This window comes from Arachis hypogaea, chromosome 2 (genome assembly GCF_003086295.3).
Source record: "Arachis hypogaea cultivar Tifrunner chromosome 2, arahy.Tifrunner.gnm2.J5K5, whole genome shotgun sequence".
Taxonomy (NCBI): domain Eukaryota; kingdom Viridiplantae; phylum Streptophyta; class Magnoliopsida; order Fabales; family Fabaceae; genus Arachis; species Arachis hypogaea.
Window position 1 is genome coordinate 94499785 of NC_092037.1, and position 19496 is coordinate 94519280.

A 19496-nucleotide genomic window follows, 5' to 3' on the forward strand; every position below is an offset into this window, starting at 1 on the left:
AATTTTTTGATTGAACCGGTTGAATTAGTGCAATTTTTCAATTGAACCGATTAAATTAGTGAACCAATAACTAAAACAGTCCATGACTAGTCCGATTTTTAGAACCTCGAAAAAAAACTTAAATTTTTTATTGTTATCTACAGTATTCCTCAAATCTATCAGGCCAAAGATTAATTTATTCCAGACGAATTGCATGCATTAAATAAAATTTAAATCCTACACTTACTTAAAAGAACTAATAAACTAACTATTAAACTAACTCAAATTAATTTAATTTTGCCTAAACTATTAATTTCCAAATTAAAGTTCATTATTTCAATGAAAACTAATTCGGCCCAAATCTTCTTTTAATTTTTTGGAAAACCGTTTTTTCAAAGAAAATATTAAGTATGGTTTTAAAAAAATCGATCGTATTATAATTGAAAATTTGTATGTTTAAAAGAAGAAGAAATTGATGACAAACTTAGCCGATAAGTAATTTTTTCTCCTTATCTTTTTTAGATAGTTTTATTTATATATATTTTTGTAATTTATCTATTTAAAAGTAACTTTTTCATACCATCTATTTTAAAATTATTTTTCAACTAAACTATACAAACATAAATTGATTATCAATTAATTGATTATATAAAACATGATTATGTGACTAATTACCATAATATTTCTCAATATACTTAATAATAGAATGGTAAATATACATAATACTTTTTTGTCTTTTTAGTATTACAGAAATATAAACAAAAGTTCAATAATATATTTATTACTGAATTTTTTTTAGTGTATATGAATAAAAATTTAAATTTTTTAATATTAGTATCTTCTGTATCAGTAATGTTTAAGAAACAATAAAAAATCAACTTAAATAATCTAAAGTTATTTTATTTAGTATTTATTAATTATCATTAGAATAATTATATAATTTTAGATATAATAAATACATAATTACAAATGCTATATATATATATATATATATATATATATATATATATATATATATATATATATATATATATATATATATATATATATATATATATATATATATATATATATATATATATATATATATATATATATATATATATATATATATGAATGTTAGCCTCTATTTTGTCAATTTGCGACGATTTACTGCCGTTATCCTCCATTTTTGGAGTAGTGGTTATATAAAGGATAAGGAGTTACAACATTATAAATATATTATTCAACCTTTGTTCATATTTCCGTAATAATAGAATGACAAAAAATAAAAAATAACTAAAATTTATCTTATTTAATATTTATTAATTGTTGTAACAATTAACAAATACAATAATTAATGAATCTTAAATAAAATAAATGTTAGCTAATTCTTTTTTGTTACCAAATATTTTCGAAAAAAGTTTAACGTTGTTAATCCGAAAGTTAACCATATTGAAATAAAAATTTCATTAATTACCCAGGAAATTATTATCAATACTTTTTCATTTGAATTTATTATGTTATTGAAGTAAATTGTTATAAAGAGTGAGCTTTAATTCATTGAACATAATCTTTAATAATTCTTGTAAAAAGTCTTTATGGACATACACAAATATAGGTAGCTAGCTAGGTCAAAGTACTAATTAGTAATCATATTAGATTTTTTTTATATTGTTAATTAAATAATGTCCTAGAGCAACATGAATTGCAAGAGGAAGCCATGGTGTTCCACACCGAAGGCATAAGATGCAACAGTTTCAAGTTTGTCTCCTATGAAGCCAATATAATATGAATTCAACTCGGAAAGAAACATAAAATCCCAATAAAAAAGACAAATAGGGATTGAGAAAAGTGAAACTAAAACTAGGTTATGGGAACTATCACAACAAAGCATTATCACATACATTCATAGTCCTTTATGAAGGTAACAACAAAAAATGCGGCATTTCCAATATTATTATATGGTATAATAATAATAATAATAAGTTCTTGAATATCTTGATCTCTAAACTAAGTATAGAACTGAGTCATGTCATCATTCCTCAAGTGAAGTGTAATACATTATTATTATTATTCAATAGAAGGGGACTGCATGCTTAATTAGGTTCATGGATTCATGCCAAAAATGCTTCGTAAATATAACAATCTATGATAAGGGAGCTAACTAACCTTAATGCATAAAAATTATTAGAAAAGCTAAATAATAAATAATCATATTATTATTAGTTATATATGTAACAACGAATTTATTAGGACCTCAAATGTGAAATACACCAATTTATAAATGGTGGATCTTCCTCAGGAGGCATATAATTTGATGAATGATGTATATATATTGTGAGAGGAGTCTTTCTAATCATTTAGTTGTTAGAGAATTAATAGACATAATTAAGGAAGATCCAACATGTATCAAAGACCAAACAACAAGACACGGGATCATGAAGGGCACAATTTCCAGAAACTCATTATTATAATAATTAAGGTGTTAGACTTGATTTATGTGGCTAATACTATTCAAGAGATCTATTGTATAGCAACTACGACAAACTTTTGTGTGTATATTGATAATGATAACCATGTAGTAATGTACATTGTTTGTGACAGGTTGGATAGTATTCTTGTCTGCCATTAACTAATCTTATTCTACAAACTTGGGAAATTATTAGAAGTTAGATAGCCATGATTATCCTTTATAGTCTTGTTTTTTTTTTAATTTAGAATATATATTTGCAATTATCTAATTGGCAAGTACAATACTTTATAACCCATTTTTTTATATTTTACTTCGTATCTTTGAGAAATGCAAAACTTATAATAATAATAATAATAATAATAATAATAATAATAATAATAATAATAATAATAATAATAATAATAATAATAATAATAATAATAAAGTGTATGGTATTAATAATAAAATTACATTATTTATCCAACTTTTGTGTTATATATACTAAAGCAAACCCATCCTCTCTTTTTTTTTCTTTTTGACGGAAAGTTTTTTTATATTTCTGAATGAAACTTATGAACTCATATTGAAAATGGTTACATCAAATATTTCTAGTTATACACACCATTAAACCACATCATAATGCTTCTAACATTCCCTGGTGCACTCAATGAGGCAACTTGACAAAAAAAAAAAATTCAAAATAATAAATTTATTTAATTGTATATTATCACGTTAATAAAAATATTTAATATTCAAATATATCACTTAAAAATGATCTAAATATATAAATTTATTTGAATAATCATATAAAAAATTTTATATTTCAAAATTAAACTCATAATAGAATTTTATAAATATTATTCCCATTTCTTTATCACTAACCTACTATTTATAGCGTTTTTTGGGTCAAACTATTATTAAATTAAACATTATAACCATATTAGGTTTATATAAAAAATCAATTATCAATATAAAATAAATATTAAATATAAAATATATATTAAAATAAGTTAAATAATATATATTTATATACAAATATATATATAACTGATTTAGTGACTTTTTTTGGTTTGCTCAAAGTATTTTTGTAAATATTAATAGCGGGTTATATTTGTTTAGAAGAAAATTTTACAGGCCTACAAAATATGCCTCTTAATGTTAAAAGTTGGGCCTTTAGAGGAGGCACTAAACCTCTATGATCAATGAGCTTTCTCTTTTTGTCCAAAGCCCAATATACAAATGCAAAAAAAATAAACAATTTTGGCGCGGAAGCGGTGGCAGAGCATTTTGAAACACTCGTCTTTCTCAATTCTCAAATCGGAAAAAAGGTTCCTTTGGATTATTCGATTCAACAGATGATGATGATGATGGATTCAACCACCGAAGCTTCTGGATCATCGCTTGAATCGTTGATGTCTTCCTTCAACGCTCGCATAACTCATCTTCAGGAGCTCGTCATTGCAAGAAACAGTTACTTACTCAAATTCTTCTTCTTTTCTATAATTCTAGAAGATTCCGTTCCACGCAGCCGTTATTTATTTATTTATTTATTTTATTATTCAATTTAATTATTTTGGTGTAGTGTTTCCGGCGAGCAGCATGGCTGACCTGTCGGCGGTGGACGCGGCGGTGAAGGCCATGGAGCTTCAAGTTCAGGCCATCAAGGATCGCCTCCGCGAAGAGACTCAAGCCATTCCCAAAACCAAGGCATTTATTTTACTTTATTACTTGCACATCACATAGCAGATCGTGAAAATTTTCAAATTTATTGAGTAAATTTTCAAGTTAGTCCTAGCTAGTTGGCAATTGAGGTCAATTTCGTCCTTTAAAGTTTTCGATCTCTACCAAAATGTCCAAAGTTCGCAAAATTTAGTTGAGAGTTTGATAAAATTTCATAGCTAGAGAGTTATGCAGAAACATGTGATCGGAGCATTTATAATATTTTGATAGTTCTTTCCATGTCCTCAAGATATGTCACCAAATGTGACAATTGCTTTGACACATTGATATTTGATTGAGCTATTGAAGCAATATATTTGGGCTCTCTAGCACTGCTCTTTAAAATTCTATCTAGTAATGAATTTGAAGTTGGTTGCTGATACTTACATGAGAGGATATGATCCATTATGTTCACCGTGTTTGTTGTGTTTATTTATTTGCTTTCAAATGAATGCTATGGGCAATTGGGTTTTTATATTTTGCTTTGACTCCCCCCCCCCCCCCCTCTCCTCCTCTAATTTGTGGTGAGGTTTGTTGCTGCTGCTTCTGCTCTGTGGTGTGTGTGTGAGAGTTGCTTCGTTTGAGGCCTCATGGAAATAATGATATAGTTTTATTTGGTTCTCATTTGCTGTTCCAGCTACAAAGGTACAATCATTAATCATTAATTATTTACACTAGAGACTATATGAAAACAAAATTGTGTTGGATTATTTGTATTAACTTCTTATAATGGAAACCCCTTTTCAGCTAAAAATATACAATAATAGCTATTAGTAAAAGAAAAATATTATGTGTATATATATGATGTGTAAGATATGTGGTGCGTAGTACATCACAAAGACTCACATCATTTACCATGAATGACCAAAAAGGGTTCTCTAGCGGTGGATGATGTATGAATTGTTATGGTCCTATAAGGTTGTCTTAACAATATCTGGAAGATGAGAGGAAAAGATGAATGATTTGTTGAGAAAACTGTTTATGTTCAAGTGAATGACCATTGAATTTGGTTTAATTTTCTGGCCTGCTTATAGAAATTGATCAGTGCCTCATTGAAGCAGCAAAAGAAACTACAGAATATGTCCCTTCATGCTCCCTCTCAATTGCCCGATAGGGTGACAGTTTCAGATTCAAATACTAGTAGATGGTAATTACACCTTTTTTTTTAACCTTGCTGTTATGTGCAACAATTTATTGTGAATTCGGATATATTTTATATAATATAAACATTCCTGTTGTGCTGAATTCTAGTCTTGTTCCTCAGTTTGTCACCTGAATTTTCTGTACAAGACCCTGGATTGGAGGCTTTGAATTTGAAGGTTAATGAGGAGCCTCCTCCATTACCTAAGGTAAATGAAATATGTTATTGGTGCAGCTGCAGATTTATTTTCTTCGATCCTCCCAACTCTTCCCTATTTAGTATTTAAAACAGCACAAGTAATTAACAGTTTGATACTATTCCATTTCCTTGCATTTCATGTTTCTCATTTTATTTTCTTCTATTGTTTTGTTTTTGTCTGTTTTACAACTTGACCATCAGTGTAACCTGTTCTCAAAGATGTTACATTATTTTTTTCCTTGACTTGCTATGTTTTCAAATTGATGTGGTCTCACATTTTCTTTTGTTTCATCATTTTAAGGAGAAAAAAGGTCGCAGTTCACCACCAATGTGGCATGTTACTGCAAGTGAACTAGATTCCTTGTCATCGTAAGTAATTTGAGTTCAGCTTAGACTATACAACATCTGTGTAAATTGCTTGTTCAGAGAAAGAAAAATAAAAAAATTCAGTTGTCATTGTTATAATCCCTTGTAGCTTCAATCCTTTCAATTTTTCCATTGCTTCTGGTCTTTAAATGAAAATTTGTTGGAGCAATCCAGCAGTTTTCCAGGCACGTATGTCATTTGAAATGTTTACAATAATTTTTGAATTCCTTTCCCTTCTAATTATTTGATTAATTGATGATACCTTTGTGCTTTGGCTTTTGATAATGAAATTCATATCTAACACTTTGTGACTGATATTAGATACATGAGAGGTAGGCTTACTCTAGAGAAGGTGAATGCAGCAATCAATGACATGGCATCCTATGCTGAATCAAATGCTCAACTTATCATAGCCCCGAAAAAGAAGGTTAACAATCAAATTCTTTTTAGATGTAAATTGCAAAGTACATTCTTTAAATTCTTGACAACTTGTTCTATTTGTGCATGAAGTTGGCAGAAAATCTGTGGGAGAAAGCCCTGGTGAGTGAAGCATCAATTTTCATGTTAATGTGTTATTTCTTGTTTCATTTATGGCAAAAGGGAAGGTTCTCGTTCATGTTGCAAAATGCAGGAAATTAGAGATATTGCAACTATGGAAGGGGTTAAGGGAAAACATTTCTTTCTTGAAGCTGACATAAAAGGACCATCACTGAAGCTTGACAATACTGGAAAGGCAATACTAACTGTGAGTATTCTTGTTTATCCATCTCAAATTTGCTTCAGTTCTTCCCAAAAAAATATGAATCCATGATTGCTGATTGTTTTAACTCTTACATTATAAATGTTCTGTTTTGCTATTCAACAGTTCACTTCTGATAATGATTATGTCAAGGATCTGAAAACAAATCAAGTTCTTCTTGATTGTGGCATTGATTCTACTCTCTTTCCCGAAAAATATTGATGTTAACATATTAGTCCTCAAGTTTTTTATTGGTTTATGTCATCTCTTCAAGGAATTCATTTGCCAATTTTCTTCAATAAGATAACTGTTAATTGTTCCACCCCATTGTGTATGGTGTTTTACACTTTCAACTGTTATTTCTTGGGAAAAATTGATTGTGCTATAATTTGTCTTTGCTGTTTCTGCAGGTTCTTCGTCACCTTGGCCGCATCAATGAGACTCGTGTTGGCCATCATCGCATCATTATTCTGCAGAAGCCTAACTGAACGAGTTTGGTCATTTAGAATTAGAAGATTTTAGTATCATGATAAATCCAATACATTTTTTATGTTCAAACTCATAGCAAGTTATATTTCAAGACCTAAATACTTGTATGAAATCAGTTTATGTATGTTACTTTATGTGTCTCTGTTGTATCTTTTTTCAATGGATGGTGCTAAACTTGATTGCCAGATTAAATATTGCATCTGGTGCCAAATATGTGACTAGTTATAAAGCATACTATTCTTTTTGTTATTCAAATCTAATTTGTCGGTCGTTTACTCTCTAGTGTTTAAAATATTTTTTCTTTCTATGATTAGTTTTCTAATAAAATTGCACTAGAAATAGCAAAGTCTAGCATTCAACCCTGAATTCTCTGGCCACTCATTCAATCTCTGCCTAACTTACTGTTACGATCTCACTAAGGAGGACAAACATTAGCATAGTTATCAAACCTTAATCTTTTCCCTTGGCAGCTAAATGTTGATAAAAGTTTTTTTTATTAGTTAATTCCCTTGGTCTTAAACAGTATGATTTCATACTATAAGTTGTGTTAATTTTTTTTTTTTTTGGGACAGCGTGTGTTATCTCAATTTAAATTAGTCTAAGTTGATAATTAGTATTTTGGTGAGTAACAAGAACTCATGAAAATTTTCATCCATTTTTACCTGCAACAAAAAGTACCCAGTTTTTTTCTTGCTAATTTCCCTGGTATGTTACCGCCTTACAGGTTTTGAATAGCAATAATCCTTCACATTGTAATAATCATTTCACAATTTACTAAGCTTTAAACATTTATATCACATGATCATATCTTCTCTCAACTTAAATAATTTTAATAATTTTTCAATATATATGCTATTTTTTTTTTCAAACTCCTTGTAGATGGATGTTGTATGCAAATACTAGGGAAAATAAATTTAGACACTCATAAAAAATATATTTTTTACTTTTTAAATTTATTAACTTTAATTAATGAAAGAGTCATTTTTTTTCAAAAAAAGACATTAGTAATATTTATATTATACATATTTTATCTCTATTCTCCTTTAACCTCTAGGTTTGTTAAAAAAAATGAATATAGTTAACAAAAATTATGTAATTATATTAATTTTCTAATAAATTTAAAAAATAAGAAACAATATTTTGAGAAAAAAGTACTAATATATATCCTGTTTAACAAAATTCTTCTACTAACGGTCTAATGCTACATAAATTTGTCTTAAATTGTTTTTGATTGCTTTAAAATCTAACCAAATGGCTACCCTTGACATTCTCGTTTTTTCGATTCTTGATAATATATATATAGGACCATAGGAGTGTGTTCAAATGTTCAATGCTCTTGAGTCTTGACTTTCTTGAAACAATAGATTATGTGAATTTAAAATTGTCTAAAACAAACACAAACTCTAAGATTAGACACATTAGTGTGATTACAAAAATATTTTGTGGACGCATAACAATTTGCATTAGCATTGGGGATAGGGACAAAGTGCATTAAATTAAAGGCAGCTGGGTTTGAATTTTGTCACCATGCTAGCAGAGGTGGGGTCCTATAAGGTTTAGACAGAAAAACAGAGAAAAGAGAAAAGACATGACATAGTGAACAGTAGTAGGGTACTAACTGGCTCTATTTTTTGCTGCAGTTGCTCCTTTTCTCATCAATTCTCGAGTCTATTCTTAGGATTATAATAATATTTCTGGGCCCATATAGCCGCACCATCTTAATGATGCTACTTTCATTTCCCATATGCTACAACTTGGATTATTTTCCTATTATCAATGCCAATGTTTTGTTAAAAGTAGATTTTGTTATAATTGTCCTACCTAAAAAAAGTTTTGCTAATTTGTGCAGTAAAAATAAGTATATTATAAAAAATTATATATTTTATAAAAATTAAATTTTTTACGTTTTTAATACATTAAATATATTAAAAATGTTCTATTATTATATTTTAAAAATGTTTTTAGGACAAAAAAATAAAATATTTATATAAAAAAAGTGTCTTCATATAGAAAGATTTAAGTTTAATTAATACAGTTGATATTATAATTATTTTTTAAAAAAATTACATCGACATTAGAATTTTTTTAAAAATTTATATTATCTAAATATTATGTATAAAAAGAATTATTTTAAAATATTTTGAACTAGAATCAATCATGATATTTGTTAGATATGGCCATACTTTAGGTCAAACCACTACAAAATCATTTACTGATGTATGTCTTATAGATATATAGTAGCATTCTTTAGTTCCTTTCAGCAAAATTTTCTACCTACTCTTTACTTTTATATTAATAAGGGCATGTATTCTAAAGAATTATTATTAATAGATATTTTTTATTTTAATAAATATTAAAAATTAAAATTTTCTTTTTTATAAAAAATCTTAATTAATAATTTTAACATATAAAATAAATATTAGCTACACCTTAATATTACTATCATGTTAAGAAGATCAGTTTTGCTGTTATTTCATTAACACTCAATGAAATGGTATTCGTTTTGGACGAAGCCTACTAGTTCATCAAATCTTCTCGATGAATAAAAAATTTGACTAATCAACTTTGATCAATAAATATTCAGAAGGAAGTTTTGTTTTTGTCTTTTCTTTTTCTATATAAAAAAAAGAATTGATTTTTGGTGATACTAAAAAAAGAGAATTATTAAGAGATCTATGACACATTTGTAAGTTTTGGGCCAGTTGTCCATGCACACACACAAAGAAAAAAATTGAAACAAAGAGAAGTTAAAAAGAAAAACTAGTCCAAAAAAAGGAAGAAAAAGGGGCGTATAAGTATTTATTATTTCTCAAACTTGGATTCAAAACACTTAAATTTGAAACCAAAAACTAAACCAGAAAATCAGAAACCAAAAACTAATTTTAGGATCATATAAAAGAAGTACTTTGCTGGTAATGGATAACCCAACAAAAATGTACTTGAATTATTTTTTATCCAAAAAAATATTTTTTAAATTTTATTATCGATAAAAATATTTTTAAATAATTAAAAATTATGACAAAAATGCACATCCATTTTAATTCGGATTCAATTGAGTTTCACACAACTTATCATATATTCGGCTTGGCCATATCAAAGATTTTTTTTACCACATAAAATACTATGATAGTCATTCATGTCACGCTTTTCTATTAACAAGGCAAGTATTTGATTATGATTAGATATTTTTTATATATTTTTTAATTATTTGATGGTATTATTATTAGAGATTATTTTAATAAAGATATTAAAAATATCTTTTTTTTAAAAGGTTTATATATGTTATATTATTATTGAATAATTTTATTAAACTGGTTAATAATTTATTTTTTAATAAATTTAATTGTCTGCATTATAATTATTAGATCCAATTTGATCCGATCGAATTACACAATCTAAATTAAATTTTTTAAACTTTTTTATAAAAAATAAATATATCTCTTATTTTTTATTTTGCAGACATTTGAATACCTAAAAATTTAAAAATATAATTGGATCCCTAAAAAATTGAATTTATTATTATTGTTATGAAAAAAAATCGATTTTATTTTAATTTATTAAGAAATTAAAAAATAACCGGTTCATTAATACGTCCAATAATAATGCGACACGTAAGTGTAAAAGACGTTTTACGCGTCTTTAATTCTTTGTAGAAGCATCCCCTATCATTATTAATAACAAAATTCAAAAATATTTTTATCATCGCCAAAATAATTCGAATGATTTTTGATGGGTTACTCTAACCCTAAAGTCCATTTCTTCCATTCTCCCCTTCATTTTCAAGGATCCCATCTATAACCCCATGTTTTTGAAGAATATAAGTATATAACTAAGAATAAAGACATTTTTGTCGTAGATAGTGGTTACAAGTTACAACAATATTCCCATGATGGAGGGTCAACCAGTTAGCAATGTCAACAAGGTCAAGGTGTTTCATTATCCAACCCAGTCTGAAGATTTCAGTCTAGCCTAAAAATACTTCGAGTTAGACTCGGATTTAGAAAATGATTCGGTGCTGTTTTTTTAATCAAATTGTGGTATTTTGAATTGAATTAGGTTGATTAGAACCATTCAGATAATATTATTCTTAGAACAGTTATTAATAAAGTTTGCAATAAAATTATTTGACATTTTTATATTAGCCCGCTAAATAAGTTCTTAACGTGCTATTATAAAAAGTTAAATATTAATCTCCAAAGATAAACGACGGATACGGTCATTTGGAAACTTTTAATTAGTCAAATTTAGTATTTAAGTTTCTAATTTAAAAATTAAAATTAAAGATTTATGAGTTAAAATTTAGATTTTAAAATAAACAAAATTAAAAAAAAAAAAGTGCCAATTAAACAAAATAACATCCATCCATATATATAAGGTGACAAAATGAGAACCCTAAATTGAAACCTCAGATAGATGTCATAAATAGCTAGTTTAGCAATCATCTTAATTACAAAGTTCAGAATGCATATACTATGACTATGATGATGGATCTTTGTGACCACTATACTCAAAACCCATTAAGATCATATACCCACATTGAGGTTAGTACATAACAATTAACTTCCTTCAAACTAGAGAATATTAAGGGTGGAATACACAAAAATGGGAGGGTTTTTCTTCAATCTAACTTTTGTTTAAATTTTCATTGGCAGAGAATGGAGGAGTAAACGCACAAACTCAATCCTTGAACAAATAACAGGACATATTAATATTTGAAAAGTAAAAAATAAATCCTCTTTTAATTCTGTCAAGTTAATAATATCACCTATAATAGTCAACTTTAAGATCTTAATTATTAGATGTTAGAAACCATTTAATTTTCAAATACCAATGTGCCCAAAATTTAGTCAAAGACAAATTTTGAGGTCTACTTGTCTTGAAAATTCTTATAAAACATACTGAACACAAACATTTATACTTCACAAAAATACCAAAAAATTAGTAAAATTGTTGAGGTAAAATTTGTGTCCTTGATGTCTTTCAATGAAATAAACACTCCATTCCAATTTCTACCATCAAATAAAATTGAAGAAAAATTTTCCCCCACAATCTCCACCCTCAGTGGAAAATAGTATCACTTAATAAAGAGGGGCCCTCTGTGGGGTCCCTTTCCTCCGGTTCGGAAGACCAACCAAAATGTCATGAACCGGTCGACAAACCTGTGCGGTTGGACGACTAGCCGAACCGGAACTTCGCTTTTTTCTCACAATTTCTGTGGTGGCAGTGCAAGCAAGGGTGGTCTTACAATCAACCCCACCAACACATCCACCTGAACCGGATGAGGTCCAAACTGAACCAGCCGGTTCAAGAACCGAGTCAGTTGTCAATTGACCATCATCAAACCCGGTTTCATTGAAGGGCAAGTAGTTGCACTCATATAGGTACCCGGAGAGACTACCCCTACTTCCAATAAGATAGTTGATCTGTGAAAGCAATACAAAATAAACAAGTTAACAAAACTAAATTTAAAAAAGAAAATAAAAAAAATATGTATTCAAATCTAAACAAATTTAATAGTAAAAAAACACTAAATATTTTACTTTTTTTAAAGAGGATTCTCGTTATGTATGGGTACTTGTTATGGAATATAAAAATTAAGAACTATTGATTTAACAAGAACTTTAAAAAAATATATCTTTTAAATGAAAAGTTTCTAACTTTAATTTTCTTAACAAACACAGCACTTGTCAAATATAATCCCATAAAAGATTTAGCCTAGATAGGAAAAAGGAGGAAATTGACATGGTAGCATGGGAACATGGATAAAAAATAAAATAAAAAATGCAACTTTTTATAGAAAAAGAGGCTAGAGAAGCAGATGAATAGTCATAGAGAATGGGAATAATAGTAACATGGAATTGGAATGTGAGTATGTTATGGGGTTGAAAGTTGAAAGCAAGTTATGTTTTCTTCTTTTTAGGCCAAGAGAGAAAAAGAGATGAAGAGAAAGGGTAATTAAGTAAATTAACCTTGCAAGAGAGAGAGCAGAATTGATATGGGTCCTGCAGGGTTCTGTCGCAAGTACTGCACGAATTGCCGGAATTACCCCTAAAGTTCCTTGTCTGTGCCCTTTCTTTTATAAACACCACTTTTGCACTGTTCGTTGTGTATGACTGCAAAATCAAACACACAAAGAAGAAGAGAACAACCAATTATAGTTAATAACCATGTTTTTTATTTGTGCAAAAATAGCAGCATATATCACCATATTTTTGTCAATTAATTCATGAATGAATTTTCATTTTTAAGACTAACATAAACATTAAAAAAAAAACTGAATTGAGAATTAAGAAATTTTCATATTACTGAGCTAAATTAGCAGTTACACTTACATAAAAGTGAAAATTAAAGAAGCTTCAAAATTCTATTTTCTTTAATTAATTAGTTTACTTAAATATTTTTTTCCTTTTTGAGTATGAAATTTAATTATGGACTCACTTGAACAGAAGTGCAGTCAATTAACTTTGCAGCATCATCCAACCTTATAACATCGTGGTACACATACCTTCTAATCTGCAATTTAAAAAATAATAATAATAAATTCAGTAATTGAAAAATAATATGGCAAAAAAAAGAAAGAAAGAAGAATTGAAGGTAGGAACCTGCAAGAGTCTGTGAGAGCGATGTGGGGCTAAACAGTGAGGGCAGAGAGTGATGCAACAATCCAAGCAATAAACGTTCTTCTCATTCTTCTTTGCTTCTTCATGAACTATGCAAGCGTTGTAGAACTTCTCTGTTAGAAGCACTTGCAGCCACCGAGGAAGACCACCACCATTGTCATGATGTTGTTTAGAAGAAGAAGGAAGAGCAGGTATCAACTGTGAATAATTGAATTGAATTGAGTTAATAACTAGTCATCATAAATAAAGTAGAGAAAGAACAAAGAGTAATAATTATAATGATACCAACCATGATGATGATGATGATGATGATGGTGAATGTGTTTTATTTAGTAGTGCGTTAAGTACTGAGCTTGCTTGAAGAGAAGTGAGAAAAAAAAGAAGAGACGTATAATTATAGAGTGGGGGTGCGTGTGTGTGATCACACAGTAAATAATAATAATTTATTTATTTATTTATTTATTATTATTATTGGATTTTTGAAAAAGGTGGAGAGAGGGAGAGAGGGAGAGAAGGGAGAAGCGGCGATTGCAGGGTCGGGTTGATAGGAAAAGTTACTGTTACCGATGAGATGAGATGAAAGACAAAGTGAGAGGGAAATAATAATAATAATAATAATAATAATAATAATAATAATAATAATACAAGCTTAAAGTAAGGAAGGATATTGTGTGATTGTGTCGTACACAAATCTTAATTGCTTTTGATTTGGTTTGGTTTCATTCATAAAAATCCATTTTACCTTCTTAAGAAATAATAAATTCTTAAATGGTTAGTTTTTAAGAATATTAAATCGAATATTATAATTTTCAACAACTAAATTTTAATTTTTTCATTAACATTTGAACATATTATTTTATTTTATTCTATTAATTCACTCATTAAATTTTTTTTAAATATTTTTATTTCTATTGTTATTTTTTATTTTTCTCTTATTACTATGTTACTTTTACTCGCAAATCATCGTAATAATTATTTTGACTTCAACAATTATAATTTTTGTCTCTACCTAAAAGATAATCATAATGAAAAAAAAAATTTTGACCAGACAACTGAAATAAAATAAAATAAAATATTTAGAATAAAAACAAGATATTTTAAATATTGGCTGATTTTTTTATATAAAAAAATATAATATTTAATGTTTAAATGGATGTATGTAAAGTAATTACATTGATATAATGTCAAAATTAAAACGCAGGTGACATTTAGTTTTTGTATAATTTTTATAAATGACAACCTACAAAACGCAAATTGTGTTTGACATTTGCATTTTATTATTTTTTTGAGGTAATGACCAAATCAGCACTCAAAAGATTTAGATGTTAATATTTTGGTACTTCACTATTGTTATTGATAAAATGGTCTTTAAAATATTTAAAATTTGACAAGTGTACCCCTAAGTTCGTCGAAATAAATTTCTAGCAAGCACAATACTGATGTGGCCACCATATTTTAGTAGCTTGGCAAATCACCCCCAAAGTTTTCTCCCCACACTCCCTCCTCTTCCATCTCCCTCCCTGTTGCAGCCCCATCTCCAACGCACACTTCTCCCCCATCGCAATTCCCGTCGCATTACAACCCCCTCCTCAACATACACTTTTCCTTCCTCCCTCAACACCACCGTTCACAGCAACATCAACAACAATCTCCACCACTCTCCCTCTCCAACGCATACTACCCTTCCCTCTTTCAACTCCACCACTCGCAGTAACAATAGCCTTAATATCAACAGCAATAATAATCTCCACCACTCTCCTTTCCCCAACGCACACTCCCTTCTCCCTCCCTCAACACCACTATTCACAGCAACAACAATCTCAACATCAACATAGTTGTCCCAAATCATGAATTGTCCCAAATTTTTAGGTTAAATTATCATTCAAAAAGATTAATAACAATAAAACTCAGATAAAACAAAAAAATTCATATACAATAATCAAAATAAAATAAAATAAAATAAAATTTAATACAGACACCACCAAAGCAAGAATAGAAGAAGAACACCAGACATAGAGGGAGCACGACACGATGGAGCCAAGATGAAACCCATACAGAGGAGGCATGACAGTGACTGAGGGCTAGCAGCAAGCAGATACAAGCAGTGAAGGCGACAACAGTGAAGACGCACAGACAACGCAATGCCACGAAGGAGACAGACGACACTGGCGGACGCAGAAGACCCAACGACAAGATGGCGACAGTACGGTGTCGATGACATCGGCTCTGTAAGATTGAAAAGGTTGAGCTCCACTGCTGTTTTGAGGGAGAGTGAGTTGAGAGTGTGAGATACTATATTGGAAAGGAAATTAGAATTCAAAGGGACAAGGGAAGGAGATTAGGATTCAGAAAGGAAAATTTTGGATTGAGGAGGGAGGAAGTGCATTGGGATGGGGGATTAGGATTAGGGAGGGGGAGAGTGCAATCAGAAAGGGGGAAGGGGAGAGTGCGTTGGGGAGGGGGAAGGAGAAGGAGAAGTGCGTTGGAAGGGAAGAAATAAAGAATTAGGGCGGGGGAGGGTTTTTGCCATGTCATCAAAACGTAGTGGTAATATCACCACTGTGCTTGCCGAAGATTTGCTCCGGCGAACTCGGGGGCACGCTTGTCAAATTTTAAAATTTTTTAAGGACCATTTTGTCAATAACAATAGTGAGGTACCAAAATGTCAGCGTTTGAATCTTTTGGATACTGATTTAGTCATTACCTCTATTTTTTTTTTGGAAAAACGAAATGCAGAATACACTTTGTATTTGTTAATTTTTTTATTCAAAAGTTGCAAAACACAACTTGCGTTTTGTATAAGAAAAAAATATTTTAAACGAGAGTATTGTCTATAAATACCATTATCAATTCATCCGTGTTTATCAGTTTCATTCCGCTTTCTTTCATACTTGTGAGTTTTTTGACAATTTTGTAGTGCCAAAAAAATTGGATTAAGTGAAGTTGAGACTGTGAAAAGTATTGTAAATTTGTGAGTGTATTATAACGGTGAGATTATACCAAACACACATGAAGGAGTGACTTTTGTTTGTGAATGCCCTTTTTCTTTGCCATTCCATGCACCATGAGTTTTGCAAAGTTAGAAAATGGTCTTTCTGAAAACATATAAAGTCACATTTTCAAGAGAGTGAACAACATTTTATACAGAAATCTTGTACAAATATTTGGTGGGTTGATACAGTTTCAAGTAATTCCCATCACTGACAACGTATATATGCAGTAGATGTTCTATATTTATCAACAAACCTGATTTCACGTGCCAATGATAGAGTTGTACGTTGAGTTTAAACAACATACGGGACTAGACGCGGTTGGCGAGGAAGTGAATGTTAATGAGCTTAGAGATATAGATTGGGAAGAAGATAACAACGACAGTAAAGAGGAGTTCGAAGCCAATTATGAAGTCGATGATGAAAATGATGACGGAGACGAAGCAGGCAATCGGAAGATAGAAAATGCAGCAGATGCACTTATAATCCAGAACCTTTTTGGCGTTCCGTTTTTCATGTAAATTTTGGATCTCGCAGCAATGCATGCCTCAAAATTTTCTGAGTATGCGAATATGGATATGTTAATTAAAGTTACCACTACCATTTCTTTTGTTTGCCTAAATCGATTAACGGTGATTTGTATGTCGTAGATGAAGGTAATGTTAGCGAAAGATGATAAGTTTAATGTCGGAATAAAATTTGTTTCTAGAGAATCGATAATATCTGCCATCAAAGACTACACTATCTTTAGAGGAGTTGATTACACTGTATATAAATTTGAGTCGCAGACATTTTATACAAAATGATAATAATATATTAATTATATATTATTAATAATATACTAATAATAACAATTAATAATATATAAAAAACAGTAATAATAATAATTTACGATTATGAATATAGTAATAATATATTATTTAAAATAATAATATATTATTAATAATAACAATTAACAGTAACAATAATAACAATAACAATAATCATTATTAGTAGTAATAAAAAAATACAACAACAACAGTTAATTTATATATATAAAATCTACTAATAAAACACAAATAAATAAATTTATTTATGACTAAAATATAAAAAAAATACTTATTTATTAAGAATAATTCAGATATTTAATAATATGTTTTTTGAGGTAATGTAAAATTACGAACTTTTTTTTTCAATGATTTTACTCCTCACTCATTCAAACTATTTTTTTCAATATTTTACACCTTTTTTAAAAATTATTTTTACCAGATAAAATTATTTTTTTGTTATTTTATAAAATTAATTTATTTTATAACAATATTTTTAAAACTTAATTATTTTATAATAAAATTTATAAATATTTTATTATTATATAATACATTATAAATTTGATTAAAAATGATAGAATGATTAATTTGTCTATCAAAAATAATTTTTGAGTACTTTTAAAAAATATGAAAACCAAAGTGTCCAACTCAAAAATGCTTAGAATTAATTTGAGCACTTATTCTAAAAATTTAGGTTATATATAATATCACATTTATTTTTAGTTATTCACAAACAAATATAGAATATATTTGGTTAATTATTTTTTATTTTTCATTATATTAATTATATTTTTATTACAAAAAATTAATTTATATAATAACTCTTTATTTTATTTATTTGCATTTATTTTATTTGTTTGATTAACTATTTTTAAATTGTGACTTTAAATTGTACACTCGTATTTCTAAATAAAAGATACAATTTATTATAAATCTCATATTATATTATCAATTAAAATTATTAGACATGAAAATCATTTTATCATAATATATATATATATATATATATATATATTTTACATATCATTTGCATAAAAGTAATTAATAATAAATAACCATATGTTACTGGCATATGAATTTTTTTAAATAATTATAAATTTTAATTACTTTTATTAATATAATAATATATAAATTATGGATAACTGGTTAATGATCATTTAAATAATTTTAATAGCTACAGAAATTTTTTTTTCTTGGTATTCTATAGTAAAATTCTAAGGGTTATAACAAACTTTATATAAACATAACAATATTATCGACAACAATAAGATTCAAAGTTCAACCTTATAAATTTATTTAACTTTCTACAAATTGAGTGAATAGATTGAGTAGTAAAACATTATATTATTGATTTAAACAAGTTCAATTCTACAATATATTATCAAATAGTTAAATTATTTTACAAAAATGAATCTAATTACGACATAAGAGTGTGAATTTATATTTATTTTAAAAATAATATTTGACATACTAGCTTCATTGAATAGTTGAATAGTCTTTCATAAATCTCTTTATATAATTATGTCTAACATATACTATTATAATTAACAAATTATTTGTAATTTAGACTTTTTCCCCACAAACGTAAGTATTATAAAAATAATAAGATAAAACTATAGTAATCAAATTCGATCCGACCCGGTTAGTCAAACCGAAAATCTAATAACTTCGGTTAGATTATCATTTGAATTGATCAAGTAATTAATCCGACCAAATTTAATCAAATTCGATAAAAATGGGCTAAAACCAACCTAGACAAATTTAATAAAATCTCGTTAAATTATAAAAAAATTATTTTCTACACATGATATTTTTTATTAAATATATTACATAAATAAAATTAATTTATATTTACAAATTAAAAATATATTTTTTAATTACAATATATTTTTATTTTTATAATTTTTTTATAAATAGTTAAAGAATATAATAAATATAAATTTTATAAATATTTAAAGAGTATAATAAATATAAATTAATTGATAAATTATTAAAATTTTAAAAATAATAATTAA

General features: G+C 27.9%; 2 protein-coding genes across 2 annotated transcripts; one reads left to right on the top strand and one right to left on the bottom strand.

Moving 5' to 3' along the window:
- The first annotated feature begins 3690 nt into the window (after window positions 1–3690).
- On the top strand, window positions 3691–7320 carry LOC112752039 (SKA complex subunit 1 homolog). Its single transcript, XM_025801415.3, has 9 exons — window positions 3691–3883; window positions 3996–4120; window positions 5167–5279; window positions 5397–5481; window positions 5773–5840; window positions 6159–6264; window positions 6348–6377; window positions 6469–6582; window positions 6987–7320. Exons 1-9 carry the CDS (start codon window positions 3769–3771, stop codon window positions 7062–7064), a joined length of 834 nt encoding a protein of 277 aa, XP_025657200.1. The 5' UTR covers window positions 3691–3768; the 3' UTR covers window positions 7065–7320.
- Window positions 7321–11452: 4132 nt separating this feature from the next.
- LOC112752050 (protein RGF1 INDUCIBLE TRANSCRIPTION FACTOR 1) lies at window positions 11453–14267 on the bottom strand. The gene is made up of 5 exons (XM_025801427.3): window positions 13975–14267; window positions 13668–13883; window positions 13504–13578; window positions 13035–13178; window positions 11453–12488 (listed from the first exon to the last, which is right to left on the bottom strand). The coding sequence occupies exons 1-5, from the start codon at window positions 13975–13977 to the stop codon at window positions 12144–12146; spliced, it is 783 nt and encodes a 260-aa protein (XP_025657212.1). The 5' UTR covers window positions 13978–14267; the 3' UTR covers window positions 11453–12143.
- Between the last annotated feature and the right edge of the window lie 5229 nt (window positions 14268–19496).

Coding starts and splice junctions, on each gene's coding strand:
- LOC112752039 (XM_025801415.3), top strand. CDS start 3,769: ATGATGATGATGATGGATTCAACCACCGAAGCTTCTGGATCATCGCTT. Junction 3,884..3,995: donor GCTCGTCATTGCAAGAAACA/GTTACTTACTCA, acceptor ATTTTGGTGTAG/TGTTTCCGGCGAGCAGCATG. Junction 5,841..6,158: donor GAACTAGATTCCTTGTCATC/GTAAGTAATTTG, acceptor GACTGATATTAG/ATACATGAGAGGTAGGCTTA.
- LOC112752050 (XM_025801427.3), bottom strand. Junction 13,579..13,667: donor GCTCTCACAGACTCTTGCAG/GTTCCTACCTTC, acceptor TTTAAATTGCAG/ATTAGAAGGTATGTGTACCA. Junction 12,489..13,034: donor TCTGCTCTCTCTCTTGCAAG/GTTAATTTACTT, acceptor TTGCTTTCACAG/ATCAACTATCTTATTGGAAG.